Source organism: Clupea harengus, unplaced genomic scaffold, assembly GCF_900700415.2.
Source record: "Clupea harengus unplaced genomic scaffold, Ch_v2.0.2, whole genome shotgun sequence".
NCBI lineage: Eukaryota > Metazoa > Chordata > Actinopteri > Clupeiformes > Clupeidae > Clupea > Clupea harengus.
The window spans coordinates 10,001-29,996 of NW_024880150.1; the positions used below are offsets into that span (position 1 = coordinate 10,001).

Genomic DNA, 19,996 nt, shown 5'->3' on the forward strand with positions numbered 1-19,996 from the left:
CCATAGCGATACAATAAAAATCAAAACATTATTCTTCAGATTTTTCTTCAGTACAGTTCTTCAGATTCACTCTAGTTTAAACTGTGAACACTTTTGTGTTTAAATGTCTTTTTAAAATGTCTTTTTTGTTTAAATGTCTTTTTTGTTTAAATGTCTTATTTTAAATGTCTTTTGTGTTTACATGTTCATACTGCTTTCATAGTAAACGAATACTAGCATTCAGAACTTTCGAAATCACTCAGAAATGTCCATGTTCTGATAGAAAATGATATTACTCACCAAGATGGCATTACAGAGATTTGAATAAAAATCTCCAAGACATTACTAAATATTATGTAAGTTAAAAGACATGTCTTACAACTGACATAACATAAGGGCAGCTGGAATGACTGGTTAGACTAGTCCAGGGGTCGGTGCAGGCAGTAGTGTTTGGGGGGTACCCTTGATGAGATGGAGACTAGCCCAGGGGTCGGTGCCGGCAGTGGTGTTTGGGGGGGGTACCCTTGCTAGCCCAGGGGTCGGTGCAGGCAGTAGTGTTTGGGGGGTACCCTTGATGAGATGGAGACTAGCCCAGGGGTCGGTGCAGGCAGTAGTGTTTGGGGGGTACCCTTGATGAGATGGAGACTAGCCCAGGGGTCGGTGCAGGCAGTAGTGTTTGGGGGGTACCCTTGATGAGATGGAGACTAGCCCAGGGGTCGGTGCAGGCAGTAGTGTTTGGGGGGTACCCTTGATGAGATGGAGACTAGCCCAGGGGTCGGTGCAGGCAGTAGTGTTTGGGGGGGGTACCCTTGCTAGCCCAGGGGTCGTTGCAAGCAGTAGTGTTTGGGGGGTACCCTTGCTAGCCCAGGGGTCGGTGCAGGCAGTAGTGTTTGGGGGGGGTACCCTTGCTAGCCCAGGGGTCGGTGCAGGCAGTAGTGTTTGGGGGGTACCCTTGAAGAGATGGAGACTCGGCTGCAGGGAGAAAAGGCGGGAGAAGGGGGCAGGGCTCTGTCTCTGGAGAAGGAGGAGGAGGCGGGGGAGGAGAGTGTGTGTGTGTGTGTGTGTGTGTGCGTGTGCGTGTTCATTAGGAGACAGCTGGGGAACAGGCAACATCGTGCTGGAGCAGCGCTGCGTAGAATGGTGGATCTGTGCGTGACGTCTCCTATCTCATCTTGTGTCAAGGTAAGACGAGAACAAAACAAAAAAAGACAGAAATAAGGAAAGAAAGGGAGAGAGGTGGAGGAAGAGCGAACAGGGGAGGGAGAGAGGGAGAGAGGGAGAAAAATGGAGATGACTGATGAAAGAGGGTTGAGGGAAAAAGCCTTAAGAATGGAGGGCATCTGATTCAATGCTAAGCGTGAATGGTGAACAGTGTGCTGCCTGCATCAGTAGACATGCAGTATTTCTCTGAGACTGATGTACTTGCCGGTATGTGCTCTAATGCAGGAGTACGTGTCCTTGCCCGTAGTACCGCATCACCAATGGATGTTTCTTTATGTGTTGTTCTGAATAGCTCACAGGGTGTTTTATTGATCGAACATGTGTGTGTGTGTTTGTGTGTGTGTTTGTGTGTGTGTGTGTGTGTGTGTTTGTGTGTATGTGTGTATGCACAATGTGTGTTTGATTCAAGTCATGCATATCAAAATCCAGTTTCATTAAGTAGCCATTGTTGGTGCAGGCGATAATGTGTTCATGTTCACATTCACCTGCTGGGGCTTTATACCTGGGAAGGCAGCCAGCTGTGGTTGCGTATGTGTGTGTGTGCTGCGTGTGAGTGTAAGTGTGTGTGTGTGTGTGTAAGTGTGTAAGTGTGTGTGTGTGTGTGTAAGTGTGTGTGTGTGTGTGTGTGTGTGTGTGTGTGCTGCGTGTGAGTGTGTGTGTGTGTGTGTGCTGTGTGTGAGTGTAAGTGTGCCCTGTACTTCCGGCCCAGGCTCTCACCCTCTTCAGCACCTCTGAGTGCTTATGAAGGACCGCCGGGTCGTCTCCATGGCAAGCAGCCGCTCCAGGAGCTGAGGGCTGGCGCACAGGACCATGGCGGAGCATCGCCAAACCGCGTACGCCTTGGCCATCCTGGCGTGCTGCTTCTCTGGCTCGTCCACACTGGGTGAGATCACGTTTGGTTTGTCATCTCGCCGGGTCTTTTACTCCTTCATCCCATCAATTTGATTACAGTCTTTACCTCCTCTCTGTCTGTTTTCACTCAGTCCATTCCTTTGCCTTCCTCCTTATTTCATTTCCACCATCCTTCCTTCCCGTTCTCTATTTCAACCTCTCCATCTCGACCCAGTTACTCCTCTAGTCTATCACTCTCTTCTCTCTCTCCCTCTATCTTCTGAGCTTAACCTTTATCTGTCCTCTCGCTCCAAAAGTGCCTCAAAGCAGTAACAGAAAAGGGATTTATTTTTTGATTAAGAGAACAAAAAACAAAAAAAACAAACAAGCAACAAACAAGGCTGACTTCAGTCAGTTTTATTGTTGCACAACGACACACAGCAACACACACGTGCATATATTAGGTGGTGACACCGGACACACACACACACACACACACACACAGGCCGTGGTCGCCGTGAATTTGACTTCTGCATTTTCCCATCCCGGACTGTCCTTCCTCCAGGACCCCAGGAGCAGTGGGCAGCCTTAGGCGCCCGGGGACCAAGTGAAGTGAACCGTCCATCTTGGTCAGGGACGGACAGGAGAGTGTTCTGTTCTTTTGCATGTTTTTTCTGTTTGGGTTCTTAGCGGAGGAAACCCCTTGTGAACACGGGGAGAACCTGCAAACTCCACACAGAAAGGCCCGGGAGATAGCCCACCTGAGGTCTGAGGAGGACCTGCCCCCCAGCGCCCCATGCGGGAATCAAACCCAGGACCTCCTTGCTGTGAGGCGGTAGTGCAAGCACCCGAGCCACCGTGCCACTAGCATAGTTAGCAGACACAAGACTCTAACTCTGTTATGGAACCAACTGATTAGCACAGCGACCTGGGTCTGTTATAGGAATATAATGATATATATATGATATATAATGATCAGATTGTAAGGGATGTGTTTTTCAAGTCATCAGAAGAAGTCTTTTGGTTTTGCTATCAAAACATATAGTATAAGGAGATGAGACCATTCATCATAGTAATGATTACGTGTTCACCATTCTGAAAGGTCTAGCTGGGAACGCTGGCCATGCAGAGGAGGAGGAGTAGAATAGTATTGTAATGATGTTACAAGTGAGCACTTCACAGCACTACACAGACCTACTTCAAGTTGTCAAGCCATAATGCTAGTCTACAGCAAGAACACACACACACACACACACACAAATATATTTATATAACTCCCTCTGTCCCTCTGTCCAGATCTGCCACTGCTATACTCTTCTCACATGACCAGTCCTATGACTCATGTGATAATTATACTCACAGAATGAAAACGCACCCTCTTAAGACCTAGCACATAGAACCTCACGCACCCTCTTAAGACCTAGCACATAGAACCTCACGCACCCTCTTAAGACCTAGCACATAGAACCTTTGCTGTCAATCAGCAGTTCTCCAGAACTCAGAGGTGGTATGGTTCTGATTGCTGACAAACCTTCGCTAGTCTTTCACAAATAAATCTTCCTCAACTCTTCCTTTTTTTTTTAAGTGCTCTTGACAAACAAAGGCTATAGCCTATTTTCCAAACAGAGACGAAGAAAAGGAGCTCTTGTAGCTGTAGCCTATCTTCCATACAGAGACAAAGAAAAGGAGCTCTTGTGGCTATAGCCTATCTTCCATACAGAGACGAAGAAAAGGAGCTCTTGTGGCTATAGCCTATCTTCCATACAGAGACGAAGAAAAGGAGCTCTTGTGGCTATAGCCTATCTACCATACAGAGACAAAGAAAAGGAGCTCTTGTGGATTTGCTTGTGGAAACTACATCCTCTTTCTAAGAATGTACCTGGATTTCCTGGGCTGGATGGTACAGCAGCGTCTCCAGACAGCATCACTCATCCCTCTGGACAGGAGACAGGGTCCATGGGAGGGTGGGGAGATGGATCACAGTCCCGAGCCGCTTCCACTGAGACAGGGTCCATGGGAGGGTGGGGAGATGGATCACAGTCCCGAGCCGCTTCCACATGGTCGGTTCCACATGGTCGCTCGCTGAGCTGCCCTGGCAGGAGGCAGCAGAGATAGCAGTGCAGGACTCATAAAACTGTCTGTTTATGGCGTTACTTTCTCTTCAGCGGGCAAGAAGCCAACACTAGCAGCCTAGGTCGTTTTATACAGCGGTGCATGGGCATCTTTAACAAAGTGGTGATCTTCTACAGTCACATGCCTTTGAAAGCGTTTTGAGACCTAAGACATCTGTCCCCAGAGAATCTGTCATTAATCTGTCAACTGTCAACTGTCAGCTGCAGTTAATAGACTTACTGAACTCATCAAGAGTTTCATGGATATTGTTTGCCGTAGATGAAATGTCCCGAGCGCATGGCTGCCAGTGGCAGCAGACAGTAATGCATTTCCCCGCGTGGGGAATTCATCATTGCCTTGCTTATTACATTACGATTGTGTGCAGATCTTGTCTGATGTCTGAATCTACATAGTGAGTCCTGGTTTTCAACAAAATGGTAGATTAGACACTGATTAGAAGAATCGGGAGAACAACACAGTGGCCTCAGAGATCATTTTTTTAAAATTAGTAATTAGACATCGATTACAAGAAATAGCCGGAAAAGCACTGTGAAACCAGACATGTCTTTCAAATCCATAAATCCAGGGAGAGCCTTGTACTGACTGCATGAAGGACGCAGAGAGAGACAGACAAGCCGCGCTGTGTTCCCAGCATGCATCTGCGCCAAAGGTTTGATGAATCTCATCAGGCAAACAACACAGGAGACATGGAAGGTCAGAACATCCCAGCAGTCAAACCCCTCGCTGGCTACTGAGGCACTGGAAGAGTGATGACGCTCTCAGCATCTGTGTGTGTGTGTGTGTGTGTGTGTGTGTGTGTGTGTGTGTGTGTGTGTGTGTGTGCTTTGTTTGGCTACAATGAGGATGCAGAGGTTATTCAGACTCTTCTGGATTTAGTGGCGCAAAAGAAAAGGACACGACATGACATGATCACATCGCTCTTGCTGTCACGTTCAGCGTTCCCTTTGTGTGAAAATGAGAAAATGGGACTGATGGTTTGTCTCTGTGAGGAGGGAAGAAAGGGATGATATATTTGCTAATTAGTGGCACATTGATCCAGGAGGCCAGAAATGTACCCTATTGATCCCCCTCCCCCATAAGCGCAGTTTTGGAGTACAGACTGTGGGTTGGCTTAAGACCAGGGCCCAGTCCCACAACCTTGGATTTACAGTGGATCTGAGGGCATATCAAATTAACTCATAGGCATCTTAGGATCGATTTAAGGCCCAGCTCTGATTTATTGTGACGAGAACTGCAAGCAATCAATATAGGGAATATTTTATACTCGTACTCATATTGGTTTCTTTCAGTGACTGAAATAACGAAGGAAATCTCATGCATATTTCTTCCCCCCATGAATTCATGGCCATAAAAGCTGGTGAGCAAAAAAAAAAAAAGCAGACATTTTATGGTGTCTCATTTTATTTTTCCCGGGCTGGTCGTCAGACACTCAGACATCTGCCGCCTGAAGGCGGGTGCGTTTGACAGGGCGCCGTGCTGAACTGTGTGTGCATTTAATTATTCTGGCTGACATGCTGTCCTTGAAGCGCCACACATCTCCCATCTACCTCACAACATCTGCGGTTTCAAATCCCCAGCCCGTACCCGTCTCCTCTGTGAAATCTCTACGGGCAACATTAAGCCGCTGTCACTACTTGCCAGTGCTTGCTCGTACACACAGTATGTAACCCAATACAACTGACAACGCATTACACATCCATCTCCCATGACACGCGGTGTTAATTAATGACAGCGACGCATCCCTCCCCGTGCTGTAACGTACTTACAGGGCCTTTAGTGCACTGGGCTTTCCTCCCGCTAATCCAATTTCAGGAAGCCAAATCGGAAAATGAATGAGATCAGAGGATGGAGCTGCTGTTGGGGTTTTGGTGTTGAGATCCAATCACACACAGCCGGGCCCGAGAGCCATTAGGACCCGGCTGATAGCAGGATCATTAGGAGTTACACAGGCCCATAAACACCCACCACGCTCTGGCATGATATACATAATCAGTGATGTTGATTGGTTGACTGGTTAGAAATAGAAGGGTCTGGGTGTGACCACTGAGCAGCTTAAAGCAAACAGGTCAATTGCTGTGTATTGGTCAGTGGATTGATGGTGTTATTGACAAAGTGACGGTGAACAGGGCACACAGGGCTGTTGTGCTGGACGAGTAATTGGATCTTTGTTCAGAGATTTCCACCCCTCCTCTATCTATCTCTATCTCTCTCTGCCTCTCTATCTCTCTCGTTTTCTCTTCCCATCCTTAAATGTGATGATGGAACGCAGATCTGATTAAAGTAGAGCTTCTGTGTCTCTCTGCAGATAGCCCCAAGTTGTCATCTTATGCCAAGAACGAAGACAGGCTATTCAAAGAGCTCTTCAGCAACTATCAGAAGTGGGTGAGGCCAGTGGAAGACCTCAACGCAACAGTGCGGGTCAAGTTCGGCCTGGCCATCTCTCAGCTCGTCGACGTGGTGGGATATTTCACATTCTCACCGGCTAACAATTCAACATCCATTTGTGAAGAAGCATTTAAAGGCAATACAATGGAAGCTTGTAGTGTCCATTACAGCCAGGCTGTTTTTGCAAAGAGGTTTTATTGCCTTTATTTGTCTGTCACCCCTTGACAGCAAGCACACTCATTACAGTAATGTGTCACAGTAATATGTTTTATCGCTGACAGGAACGCTAGGAGTTCTGGCTCAGGCTGAGTGGTATTTCTAGGAGTACGTGCTCAATGACCTTTTATTCCTCTGCACTCAGTGATATCTTTAAAAGGTCTCTCCTGTGCCAATTTGACTTCCTCTCCAGGATGAAAAGAACCAGTTGATGACAACAAATGTCTGGATGAAACAGGTACAAAAAATTGAACGTCTTTCGAAGAAACTCAAGCGCGAGGCAAGGACTTACCCGACAGTGTTCAAATCAGAGCATGCTGAATAACACAGGGGAAATATGAATCCATTTGTATTCATGCTGGGTTTGTGTGTCTAACACACACTACTCTCAATTTACTTTCAACACCAGACTCTTTTAATCTATGGCTGACTCCTGTGATATTTTACAGACATTTATTTAATCTACCACCCACTCTTGTCATGCACGCACGCACACACACACACACACACACACACACACACACACACACACACACACACACACACACACACACACACACACACACACACACACACACACACACACACACACACACACACACCAGCACCCATACTCCCAGCCACCCCCTCCCTGCAGTCTGACAGCTTTATTCATCTGCTGAGATTGCCTGTGGCCTCATTGGCTGGATAGACGTCAGTCCCCAGCAGGGGGGGTCAATGGGTCTCTCGCTTCTGAAGGCGATGACAAACAGGAGAGGGGAGAGGACGGGGGAGTGGAGCGAGAGAGAGAGAGAGAGAGAGCAAGAGAGAGGAGAGGACGGGGGAGTGGAGCGAGAGAGAGAGAGAGGAGAGGGGACGGGGGAGTGGAGCGAGAGAGAGAGAGAGAGAGGAGAGGGGAGTGGAGGGGAAGATGGAGCGAGAGAGAGAGAGAGAGAGGACGGGGGAGTGGAGGGGAAGATGGAGCGAGAGAGAGGAGAGAGGACGGGGGAGTGGAGCGAGAGAGAGAGAGAGAGAGAGGACGGGGGAGTGGAGGGGAAGATGGAGCGAGAGAGAGGGGAGAGGACGGGGGAGTGGAGGGGAAGATGGAACGAGAGAGAGGGGAGGAGGGGGGATGGTTTCAAGAAGGGAGAGAGAGACTTAGATTAATACACCTAAAAAGACAGAGATGGATAGATAGATAGATGGGTAGATAGATGGGTAGATAGATAGATAGATAGGTAGGTAGGTAGATAGATAAATAAATAGATAGATAGATAGATAGATAGATAGATAGATAGATCTTTTGCATACATTTTTACTTTACTTACAAAATTCAGTGAATTTCATTGAATCCCAGAGGTGTTGGAAAGTGTTGCTAGCAACGTTTTTGTATCTTGCTGTACTAGTTCGAAAAGAGGGACACATTTAAGGAGCAGAAATGCATCTGCTTCTCATTCACTGACTATATATGAGCTCATTTAGTGTCCAGTGATGACATAAATAAATAACAGACATACTGGTGAAGAATAAGTCAGAAGTTGCTTTGGGTTCAAAGGCATTGATTTGCATATGCTACTACTGTACATAAGCTGCATCACTAAAAAATGAGTTCACAGATTCACGGACCCCTTACATCCACTCAGCACACGAGCATATGTACGCCACGCAGACCTCTTACATTCACTCAGCACACGAGCATATGTACACAGACCTCTTACATCCACTCACATGAGCATATGTGCACAGACCTCTTACATTCACTCAGCACACGAGCATATGTACGCCACGCAGACCTCTTCCATTCAATCAAATGAGCATATGTACACAGACCTCTTACATTCACTCACATGAGCATACTGTACACAGACCTCTTACATTCACTCACATGAGCATACTGTACACAGACCTCTTACATTCACTCACATGAGCATACTGTATGTACACAGACCTCTTACATTCAATCACATGAGCATATGTACACAGACCTCTTACATTCACTCACACGAGCATACTGAGCATATGTACTCCACACTGTGTCATCCCATTACTTCTCTGGAGTCAGTTCCTCGCCATGTACAGTACATAAAAGCGACCAAAGAAGTTTATGTTGTGCATATATCATGATGGATATACATCCGTGCAGTATGTGACTGCTAGGTTAATGATGTGCATATCTCATGATGGATGTATCCATGTAGTGTGTAACTGCTAGATTAATGACTAGAGGTTAACGTCATGGAGAAAAAGGATGGAAAAATGACTGATGTTGTTTTCCATCAGGAGTGGATAGATATGAAGCTGCGGTGGAACCCTCAGCACTACTTGGGTATCACCTCCATCCGAGTCCCCTCCGACTCCATATGGATCCCAGACATCGTGCTCTATGACAAGTAGGTGGCAGCCAGGGTTAGTCGCTGGATAAGTTAAGCCCCACTAGATACCTAGATCCCTTATGAGGTTTAAGCCGTTTTAATTACTAATTTTTTTTAACAACCATCCTTTAATATTTATAATGTTTTTTGCCCTTAAAGTGCGGATGGCCACTTTGAAGCCACCATCACCAAAGCCGTGGTGAGATACGATGGGACCATCTCCTGGACCCCTCCTGCTAACTACAAGTCCACCTGCACCATAGACGTCACCTTCTTCCCCTTTGACCTCCAGAACTGCACCATGAAGTTCGGCTCCTGGACGTATGATGGCTCTCAGGTCGTGACCCCTCAGGCTTTTACTGGTTTTAATAGTCTCTAAGAGTCTCGACAATAGAATCTGCCAGTAGCCTCATTTGAACTCCTCTCCGGATGGAGACATTACGTCTCTACTGGTTGCACTTACTGAAGTGTTACTGCCGGACATTCACTAACACAATGATCATCTTCTCTAAACCCCTTCAGGTGGACATCTTTCTGGACGACGTCGATGTAGACAAACGGGACTATTTCGACAACGGCGAGTGGGAGATGGTCAAGGCGACGGGCAGCCGAGGGCTGAGGATGGACGACACCTGCTACTACCCCTTCATCACCTACTCCTTCCTCATCCGCCGCCTCCCGCTGTTCTACACGCTCTTCCTCATCATCCCCTGCATCGGCCTGTCCTTCCTCACCATCCTGGTCTTCTACCTGCCGTCCAACAGCGGCGAGAAGGTCTCCCTGTGCACCTCAGTGCTCGTCTCCCTCACCGTCTTCCTTCTGGTGATCGAGGAAATCATCCCGTCCTCCTCCAAGGTCATCCCGCTGATTGGCGAGTACCTGGTGTTCACCATGATCTTCGTCACGCTCTCCATCGTCATCACCGTCTTCGCCATCAACATCCACCACCGCTCCTCGTCCACGCACCACGACATGGCCCCGTGGGTGCGGCGCATCTTCCTGCACCGTCTGCCCAAACTGCTCTGCATGCGCAGCCACGTGGACCGCTACGCCACCACCACCACCACCAGCAGCAGGGGGCAGCAGCGAGCAGGCAGACTGGACACGGGGAGCTTCATGAAGGGCCCGGCACAGGAAGAGGCCACCCCGCTGCTCAGCTCCAGGAACAACCTGCAGGCCGCTCTGGACTCTATCCGCTACATCACACAACACGTGGTGAAGGAGAACGAAGTGCGAGAGGTGAGGCTTCTGTTTATGTGCTGTATGTACACTAGTCTATAGATATGTACACTGGCCTATAGATCACCTGTCACCTGCACTGATACATACATACATACATACATACATACATACATACATGCAGTACCAGTCAAAAGTTTTTTTGAGAAGTGTTTTCTTTACTTTTATTATTTTCTACATTGTAGATTAATACTGAAGACATTTAAACTACGAAAGAACACATATGGAATGATGTACTACACAAAAAAAAGTGATCTACCATGTAGAAAATAATAAAAGTAAAGAAAAAACTTCTCAAAAAACAAGAAGGTGTGTCCAAACTTTTGACTGGTACTGTACATACATACATACATACATACATACATACGTACGTACATACATACAGTACAGACATACATACATACATACATACATACATACATACATACAGTACATACATACATACATGTTGCATACATACATACATACATACTTGCAAGAGTAGAGGTATTCATTCACTCTATGTGAATGTCAATAACATTGAATAACATGAATGTCTTCTTAACACCTGTGGATGCTCATCGCTGTCTTCTAAACACCTGTGAATGCTCACCGCGGTGTTCTTAACACCTGTGGATGCTCATCGCTGTCTTCTTCCGTTCTCAGGTGGTCCAGGACTGGAAGTTTGTTGCCCAGGTTCTGGACCGGGTGTTCCTGTGGGCCTTCCTGCTGGTTTCGGTTCTGGGTTCTGCTCTCCTCTTCATCCCTGTCATCTACAAGTGGGCCAACATCATTGTGCCGAGCTTCAATGACATCAGCAGCTGAGCCTCGTGCCTCGGACCCCATTAAGACACAGCACTGTACTGTGCAGCATGCTGATGCCACCCTGAACCCAATGCCTTCCAAGCACAAGCACTCTGACCATACGCTCATGACCTCATGACCCCATGACCTTTATCATCAGGAGGAGTTCTGAGTCAGAGGAAGTTCATAATATGTGTCACTAAACTGTGTTCAGTCAAGCACACACAGTGCTTTGCATTGAAAAAGGAGACTACATGAAGGGGTGATGTGATGGACCAAGGCACTTTTGGAGGCTGTGTTCGATTGATATGAACAGAAAGAGAAAGCCGTCTCTATAAATGTCCTGGTTTAAGAAATGCGGTACTAGAAGAGAGTAAAGTTTCCAAAACACCTCATGGCATGTCAAAGGAGAAGAGCACCTATTTACCAGAGTCAGTAACTGGATAAATGTATCTGGAGAGTTTAGCTTGTGCTCTAAAAAGCATTTGCTTCATTACCTGTTTGGATAATAAACATTTTCCAGAGACGGATTTAAAGGTGCAGTCCTTGATTATGGTCCGTCGCACTTTTCGCTGAACTCAGTGAAGCATCTCTGTAGCTGTCTGTGCAGTGTGTGTGTGTGTGTGTGTGTCTCTGTGTGTGTGTGTGTGTGTGTGTGTCTCTGTGTGTGTGTGTGTGTGTGTGTGTGTGTGTGTGTGTGTGTGTGTGTGTGTGTGTGTGTGTGTGCTCTAACACACTGTGCTCCTGTAGCTGTCTCTGCAGTGTGTGTGCTCCAACACACTGTGCTCCTGTAGCTGTCTGTGCAGTGTGTGTGTGTGTGTGTGTGTGTGTCTCTGTGTGTGTGTGTGCTCTAACACACTGTGCTCCTGTAGCTGTCTCTGCAGTGTGTGTGCTCCAACACACTGTGCTCCTGTAGCTGTCTGTGCAGTGTGTGTGTGTGTGTGTGTGTGTGTGTGTGTGTGTCTCTCTGTGTGTGTGTGTGTGTCTCTGTGTGTGTGTGTGTGTGTGTGTGTGTGTGTGTGTCTCTGTGTGTGGGTGTGTGTGTGTGTGTGTGTGTGTGTGTGTGTGTGTGTGTGTGTCTCTGTGTGTGTGTGTGTGTGTGTGTGTGTCTCTGTGTGTGGGTGTGTGTGTGTGTGTGTGCTCCAACACACTGTGCTCCTGTAGCTGTCTATGCAGTGTGTGTGTGTGTGTGTGTGTGTGTGTGTGTCTGTGTGTGTGTGTGTCTCTGTGTGTGTGTGTGTGTGTGTGTGTGCTCTAACACACTGTGCTCCTGTAGCTGTCTCTGCAGTGTGTGTGCTCCAACACACTGTGCTCCTGTAGCTGTCTGTGCAGTGTGTGTGTGTGTGTGTGTCTCTGTGTGTGTGTGTGTGTGTGTGTGTGCTCTAACACACTGTGCTCCTGTAGCTGTCTCTGCAGTGTGTGTGCTCCAACACACTGTGCTCCTGTAGCTGTCTGTGCAGTGTGTGTGTGTGTGTGTGTCTGTGTGTGTGTGTGTGTGTGTGTGTGTGTGTGTGCTCTAACACACTGTGCTCCTGTAGCTGTCTCTGCAGTGTGTGTGCTCCAACACACTGTGTGTGTGTGTGTGTGTGTGTGTGTGTGTGTGTGTGTGTGTGTGTGTGTGTGTGTGTGCTCTAAAGCTCATGCACAGTCTTGGCTCTGAAAATGGGAAACAAACAACGTGGTTTGGACTGGGTCATGCACTATTCCAGCCAATCAACAACGTTGTTTCAGGAGCATGGAAGGAAGGGGTGTATTTGATTGGCTGTTGTGCTCAAAATGTCCACAACCTTTCGCCAGGATCAAGGACTTCGCCTTTAAACCTTTGCAGCCTCGAGAGGTCAAACTTGAAAGAAGACAGAGAGTTTAGGGTGGCCATTTACGATGGGCAAATGATTAGAAAGTGTGTCCTCAATGGAAAGAGTTTCTAACGTGGTAAGTTTTGTTGAGAATTAGTTTTAGATTACTCTAGGGTGTGTTTGTACGGGAGATGATTTGCTTTGACCTCTTAAATTGTGTGCGAGCTGTGTGTGGAATTTCCTCCCGTTACCTGACAGTACACTGCCTGTCGTGCGAACACCGGTGTCCTAAACTATGCTCTGCATTCTTGCCTTTACAAAACGTGTAACTGATCTTGCCTTGTTGCTGTTGTACAGTCCAAATGTGATAACACAGGCATGTCCAAGTTCCTGGAAACAAATTGTTCCATAATCCATCCAAAAACCAAGCAATGAATGTATTACTGTTACAAAAGAACAAGAACACCAACACTTGCGAATGTCATATGATTGTATTCTGTATTAGCCTCCAAATGGAGCTTTATTTACAAAGACACGTATTGTCAGATAAGTGGAATACACTCAGATATAGGTCTCAGAGCAAAGGCTTCCACACTGTCCCCTATAAGTGAAATTGTAATAAAGCTCTTAAAACATAACATTTGCCCTGCCACAAAATGTGTGCTCTCAAAAACATCCTCTCTACCTAGCCAGTAGTGCTCTGTTTGTTTGTGTGTGTGTGTTTGTGTGTGTTTGTGTGTGTGTGTTTGTGTGTGTGTTTGTGTGTGTGTGTGTGTGTGTGTGTGTGTGCATAGCCACTGCTGATATTGCCAGTGGCCATAGTATTTGCCATTTACCAGCTCTATGTAGTCACGAGAGTGTGAGTCATAATCATATTTTATTAAACACTTTAACAAACACTAGATTAAAATAAAACATTTCATTTCACAGGCGACCTAAACCTGAATGTAGCCAACAGGCAGACCAAACCATCAGGAATAAGAAACGGAAAGGAGATTTAAAGATGTAATGTGATCATTAATGACATAATGACATTTCACAGCAACAGAAAGAACAGATTCACCGTTAACCGTAGAACCGGACAGATAGAACAGAATCACCCTTAACCGTTTCACCGGACAGATAGAACAGAATCACCCTTAACCGTTTCACCGGACAGATAGAACAGAATCACCCTTAACCGTAGCACCGGACAGATAGAACAGAATCACCCTTAACCGTCGCACCGGACAGATAGAACAGAATCACCCTTAACCGTAGCACCGGACAGACAGTGAAACATTCCTGGTATGGTAACTGTTTCATCTGAAGAGCCAGACTGGACACAAAGGGCCTGCTCATGGTGCGGAACCTTCAACGGTAATGGAACTGTTACATAGTTGTTACTAAAAGTTCATCTTTTGCTAGTGCTGTGCAAAGTTCAAAGTTCAAAGTTCAAAGTACTTTATTTGTCATTGTCACAAAAACAACGAGACAGTAGAGGCAGCAACAGACAGCTAAAAATTTAAATTGCTGTGGACATTAACTGCCACAGCTAAATAATAATAAATAACAATCAATGAATAGATAAATAAATATCCCTGAGTAAATTAAAAAAAGAAATATATACATTGAGGTGCATCAATAGTTGCAGGGTGGAGTGTTAAGAGTGCAGTCTATGAGGGCGGGCCGGGCCGGGCCGTGCCGGGCCGGGGGGGAGGTGGGTTGGTTTTGGGTGAGCTGTTGAGAAGCCTTATTGCACGAGGGTAAAAGCTCTTTGCCATTCTGGAGGTGCGCGCTTTTGTTAAACTCAGAACCTTTTCCCTGTACAGTACATGTTAGTACAAGAAGGTGCACCATCGGCAGCATACTCGTTTCGGCTCCTATTATTGCTACTAGAGGCAGATAGACCCTTGTACTAGGTCAGTGGTAGAGCAGTTGGGAGTTGCTTTACCTCCAGATTACCTGCAGATTTTGAACTTGGGTAAATTCCTGGCTGCCCATAGAGTGAAGGTAAGTGGAGGTCTATTTTCTCAATCATCCCATATTTTTGAAATCTTTTTTTCATGTATCACGTCTTTAGTGCACACTAGACTAGGGACTTATGTGACCCCAAAACACTAGATTTGAGTACCCTTTTTCATACGTGAAGTAAAACAATTACTAAGGGTAAAATAATATGAAAAGAAAATCTGGACCATTTTGCCCTCTTAAACGATCCTCTGCTGTCAGATCAGTACAAAATCAGGGGGAGAAGAGACTCAATGTCACCGTGAGTGTTATTGATATCAGTAATATATTGGCCATGTTCTCAAATTCTGTATGATCAATATGTTATTTATCTTGTTTCAATTCAATCATTTTCTGCTGTAATCGCGTCTTGGTCTTGATTGGGTCATCAGCATTTGATCACTTCTGTAATTCGTTTGTATAGTTAGTTATTCATTTCCTTTTTGTTTTTCATTTTAGTATTAAGTTCTGTCCTTATGTGACATACATTCAAAAGAATAGTTTCCAGAGGTTAGACCTAAACACCGTCTTCGATGAGGATTTGTTCTCTTTAATAGTTTTGTTTAAATATGACTACATATACAATATGATTAATTTGCCTGTGTAAGTGTGTTAGTCTTTTTTAGAATTGTTTATTCTTCTCTTACATATTGGTAGTTTGACTCGTGTAATCCAGTGATCCAGTGATCAATAACTAATAAGGTGCGTGAGGGCACATTTTGTTCAGATACTGATACATTGTCACTGTCAGATGACCTTGTTTAGCAAAATAGGTTGGAGGGGGGGGGGGGGGGGGGGGCACAAAAGGGTGTGAAAACAGTGAAAACACTAGTTACAATTGTGACCTTGGCTGTGTGAAGTGTAAGACAGCCAGAGCTACGTGAACAGAGTGGAAATCCCCTATCAGTCACACACCGGCCTTGAGAACGTATTAAACAGTTGTCACGTGGTGATCTAATGATGTCGTAAGAACTCCACAAGCCTGTACCTGTGTGATGATGATGTCATTTGCCCCAACCTGCGGCGCAACCTGACCCCTCTCACAACTCTGGGCTACCCCAGCTACCCATCTACCCCAGCTACCCATCTCCCCCAGCTACCCATCTACCCGAGCTACCCATCTACCCCAGGCCATACACTGAACACACACCGAGAGAGAAGGCTACTCACTAACTAGAGACAGATGTGATTATAACACACTGAGAGAGAAGGCTACTCACTAACTATAGACAGATGTGATTATAACACACTGAGAGAGAAGGCTACTCACTAACTATAGACAGATGTGATTATAACACACTGAGAGAGAAGGCTACTCACTAACTATAGACAGATGTGATTATAACACAGGCTACAGACAAATGCAATGCTACCTTTCACATTAAGGCAGTATTTTCCTTTGAATATATTTGTTATTAAATGTGCTCATTTATATCATGTAATGAACGCTGTATACCTGTATTATATAACTTACTATTCTATCTCTTGTGTTCCATTCCACCCTTGTCTTTTCACTGTAGGACAGAATGGCCCCCTGGCTTCATCCTGCTCTCCTATCACCTGTCTCCTTCCTCCTCAGTCTCCTATCACCTGTCTCCTTCCTCCTGAGTCTCCTTGTGATCTCCTGCCCAGCCTGCCATGGAGGGAAGATACTGTTGGTGCCAGTGGAGGGCAGCCACTGGGTGAACATGGGCATCCTCCTCAGGGCTCTACACAACCAGGGACACTCCATCACAGTGCTGCGCTCCACCAAGAGCTGGTACATCAAGGCGGACTCTCCCTACTACGACTCAATCACGGTGCCTGTCGACAAGGGCTTCGATGAGGAATTTGTCAAACCGTTCTTTGTGCGAATGATGGAAATTGAGAGGGGTAGTAGGTCCTTCATTGATTTTATTCATTCGCCGTTACTGTTAGGCTTGGCCAGATACAGAGTCCATGACATCCACTGTCGCCTGGCAGCCTCCATGTTTGAGGACAGAGTGCTAATCCAGCGTCTCAATGAGAGTCAGTTTGACCTGGTTCTCACGGACCCCGCCTCTGCCGCGGGCATCCTGTTGGCTCACTACCTGAAGCTGCCCTTAGTCTACAACGTGCGGTGGGTGACCAGCACTGAAGGCCACTTTTCACTCGCACCTTCACCGTTGTCGTACATACCAGTCACAGGATCAGGCCTGTCTGATAAAATGACCTTCGTACAGAGTGAAAAATATGCTTTTCTACCTCCTTATGCAGTTTCAGTTGAGATTCTTAATCCAAGCACAATACCAGGCAGTCTGTGATAAGTACTTTGAACCTAAAGTACACTATAGTAAGATTGTGCAAGCAGCTGATATTTGGCTGATGAGAGTCGACTTTGTGTTTGAGTTTCCACGCCCCTCAATGCCTAACGTTGTGTACATGGGTGGGTTCCAGTGTAAGCCAGCAAAGCCCCTTCCTCAAGACCTGGAGGACTTTGTACAGAGCTCTGGAGAACATGGAGTCATTCTCATGTCCCTGGGGACTTTAGTGAGAGCGATTTCAGGACTCTAAAACAGCATTACAGTAATTTACTGGCCAATCGCTAGACAGTAAGATTCTGCTGTTTGGCTGTTGTTATTTGTTTTACAGTATGCTTTATTCCTAACGTAGATTTAAAAACAATAAAATATATATAATACTGAATAAATAATAAAGTACTGAAAAAGTGATGCTACTGTTGACTTTCTTCTGGTAATTTACTAGGCATAATGTAAAACTTTTTTTAAAAGCAAGCTTCTTGATACTGTGAAACCTATGACGACTAAATACTACAAGAGGTTACTGGCCAATAGCTGCCTGGAGCTTACTGACGTTTTTACAGGAAATGTCTGGTTTTAAACTGGGTGCTTGACCCCATCTGAACATGTCACAGTACTTTGGCCTCTATCGACCAGCACAGCACACAGACGTGTTAAGCACATGGCTGCAGAGTTGCACAGTCTCAGTGAGGGGAACATATGCCAAGGTAGGTCTGTTTAACGCTGTCTCTACACATAGAAAGCAATCGGGCATGAAATTAGCCGCACCATAAAATAATAATGTAATCATTACAGAATGCATGCATGTATGTATGTATGTATTTTCACTGCAGATTTTATCAAATGGAATATACAAAGATCTTGAATATCTAAAGATGATATTGTACAGACTATTTTATGGTCGTAATGGTAGTGTTTCAAAATTTCATATACTCTGACAAACTAAGGTAAGACACAAGGAGAAAGTCACAGAAAGAGCAGATATACAGGAGATCACAGCTATCACAGGGATCACGGGATATACTACACCACTACTGAATATATTTACTACAGAATTATAATAATAATAATAATAATAATAATAAGAAGAAGAAGACGAAGAAGAATATATAATATTTTAAGTGTGATAGAGCATTAGGGGTAGTGCTGTTGGTGGTGGTAGTAATTATATTACTATCAGCAGTATCAGTTGTAGCAGTAATAGTATTTACCATAAACGATAATATATAATGATGGACAAGATTATGAATCTTAAAAGTGGTTGGAGGAGAGTGGAAGTTTGTCTTTTCTCTTCCTGTGGGATTTCATCATGAAGAATGTTTATTGTTGATTTTCAGCATAATGGCAAACCACTCCCTGAGAGGCTCTCTATCGCATCCTCTCGTTCTGTCACTCCTCTTCCTCTGTGCGTCCGACTGCCTCGGAGGGAAGATTCTAGTGGCACCAGTGGAGGGGAGCCACTGGGTGAACATGGACATCCTCATCAGGGCTCTACACAACCAGGGACACTCCATCACAGTGGTGCGGTCCACCAAGAGCTGGTACATCAAGGCGGACTCTCCCTACTACGACTCAATCACGGTGCCTGTCGACAAGGGCTTCGATGAGGAATTTGTCAAACCGATCCTTGCGCAACTGATGGAAGTTGAGAGAGGCAGTAGTTCTCTGATCCATTTCCTTCCTCTGCAGCTACTAATGTTCTCTGCCATGTCCAGCGCCCATGACATCACCTGCCACATGGTCACCTCCATGTTTGAGGACAGAGCGCTAATGCAGCACCTGAATGAGAGCCAGTTTGACCTGGTTCTCACCGACCCCTCATTCGGCGAGGGCATCCTGCTGGCTCACTACCTGAAGCTGCCCTTAGTCTACAACGTGCGGTGGGTGACCAGCTCTGAAGGACACTTTGCTCTCGCACCTTCACCGCTGTCGTACATACCAGTCACAGGATCAGGCCTGTCTGATAAAATGACCTTCTTACAAAGGGTGAAAAATATGCTTTTCTACCTCCTTATGCAGTTTCAGTATAGGTTCCTAGTTAAAGCACAATACCAGGCAGTCTGTGATAAGTACTTTGAACATAAAGTAGACTTTCTTGAGCTTGTGCAGGCAGCTGATCTTTGGCTAATGAGGGTCGACTTTGTGTTTGAGTTCCCACGCCCCACTATGCCTAACGTTGTTTACATGGGTGGGTTCCAGTGTAAGCCAGCAAAGCCTCTTCCTCAAGACCTGGAGGACTTTGTACAGAGCTCTGGAGAACATGGAGTCATTCTCATGTCCCTGGGGACATTTGTCAGTGAACTTCCGAGTGACATTGCAGAGGACATAGCAGCAGCTTTTGCTGAGTTGCCTCAGAAAGTCATTTGGAGGCATGTTGGGGAAAGACCCTCCACCCTGGGTAACAACACCCTACTAGTGAAGTGGATGCCCCAAAATGACCTACTAGGACACCCTAAGATCAGAGCCTTTGTGGCCCATGGTGGAACTAATGGAGTTCAAGAGGCCATGTATCATGGCGTTCCAGTTCTGGGAATTCCTTTGTTTTTTGACCAGTATGACAACCTGTTTCGACTGAAGGAGAGAGGAGCAGCGAAGCTTTTCTCCATCGCCGCCATCAATAAAAACACCTTCCTCCAGGGCTTACAGGAAGTGCTCCATGAGCCGTCCTACAGGGAGAACATGCAGAGGCTCTCCAGGCTGCACAGAGACCAGCCAATGAAGCCCCTGGACCGAGCCATCTTCTGGATTGAGTTTGTAATGAGACACAAAGGTGCTGCTCACCTGCGCACAGAGT

The 19,996-nt window shown here is 46.0% G+C and overlaps 2 protein-coding genes and 1 pseudogene across 2 annotated transcripts; all 3 read left to right on the forward strand.

The window, feature by feature from the left end:
- Positions 1-1,833: 1,833 nt before the first annotated feature.
- Positions 1,834-11,657, forward strand: LOC105888947 (neuronal acetylcholine receptor subunit alpha-5-like). The gene is made up of 7 exons (XM_042706189.1): positions 1,834-2,083; positions 6,470-6,621; positions 6,959-7,003; positions 9,025-9,134; positions 9,276-9,453; positions 9,639-10,355; positions 11,001-11,657. Exons 1-7 carry the CDS (start codon positions 2,011-2,013, stop codon positions 11,157-11,159), a joined length of 1,434 nt encoding a protein of 477 aa, XP_042562123.1. The 5' UTR covers positions 1,834-2,010; the 3' UTR covers positions 11,160-11,657.
- A 3,170-nt stretch (positions 11,658-14,827) lies between these two features.
- LOC116220846 lies at positions 14,828-17,730 on the forward strand (annotated as a pseudogene).
- An 82-nt stretch (positions 17,731-17,812) lies between these two features.
- Positions 17,813-19,989, forward strand: LOC105888957 (UDP-glucuronosyltransferase 2B13-like; the record flags this gene model as incomplete). The annotated part of the gene is made up of 2 exons (XM_031568775.2): positions 17,813-17,909; positions 18,540-19,989. Coding segments are annotated over exons 1-2 (1,458 nt in total), but the record flags the coding sequence as incomplete, so codon positions are not given.
- Between the last annotated feature and the right edge of the window lie 7 nt (positions 19,990-19,996).

Coding starts and splice junctions, on each gene's coding strand:
- LOC105888947 (XM_042706189.1), top strand. CDS start 2,011: ATGGCGGAGCATCGCCAAACCGCGTACGCCTTGGCCATCCTGGCGTGC. Junction 9,135..9,275: donor GACATCGTGCTCTATGACAA/GTAGGTGGCAGC, acceptor TTGCCCTTAAAG/TGCGGATGGCCACTTTGAAG. Junction 10,356..11,000: donor AGGAGAACGAAGTGCGAGAG/GTGAGGCTTCTG, acceptor TTCCGTTCTCAG/GTGGTCCAGGACTGGAAGTT.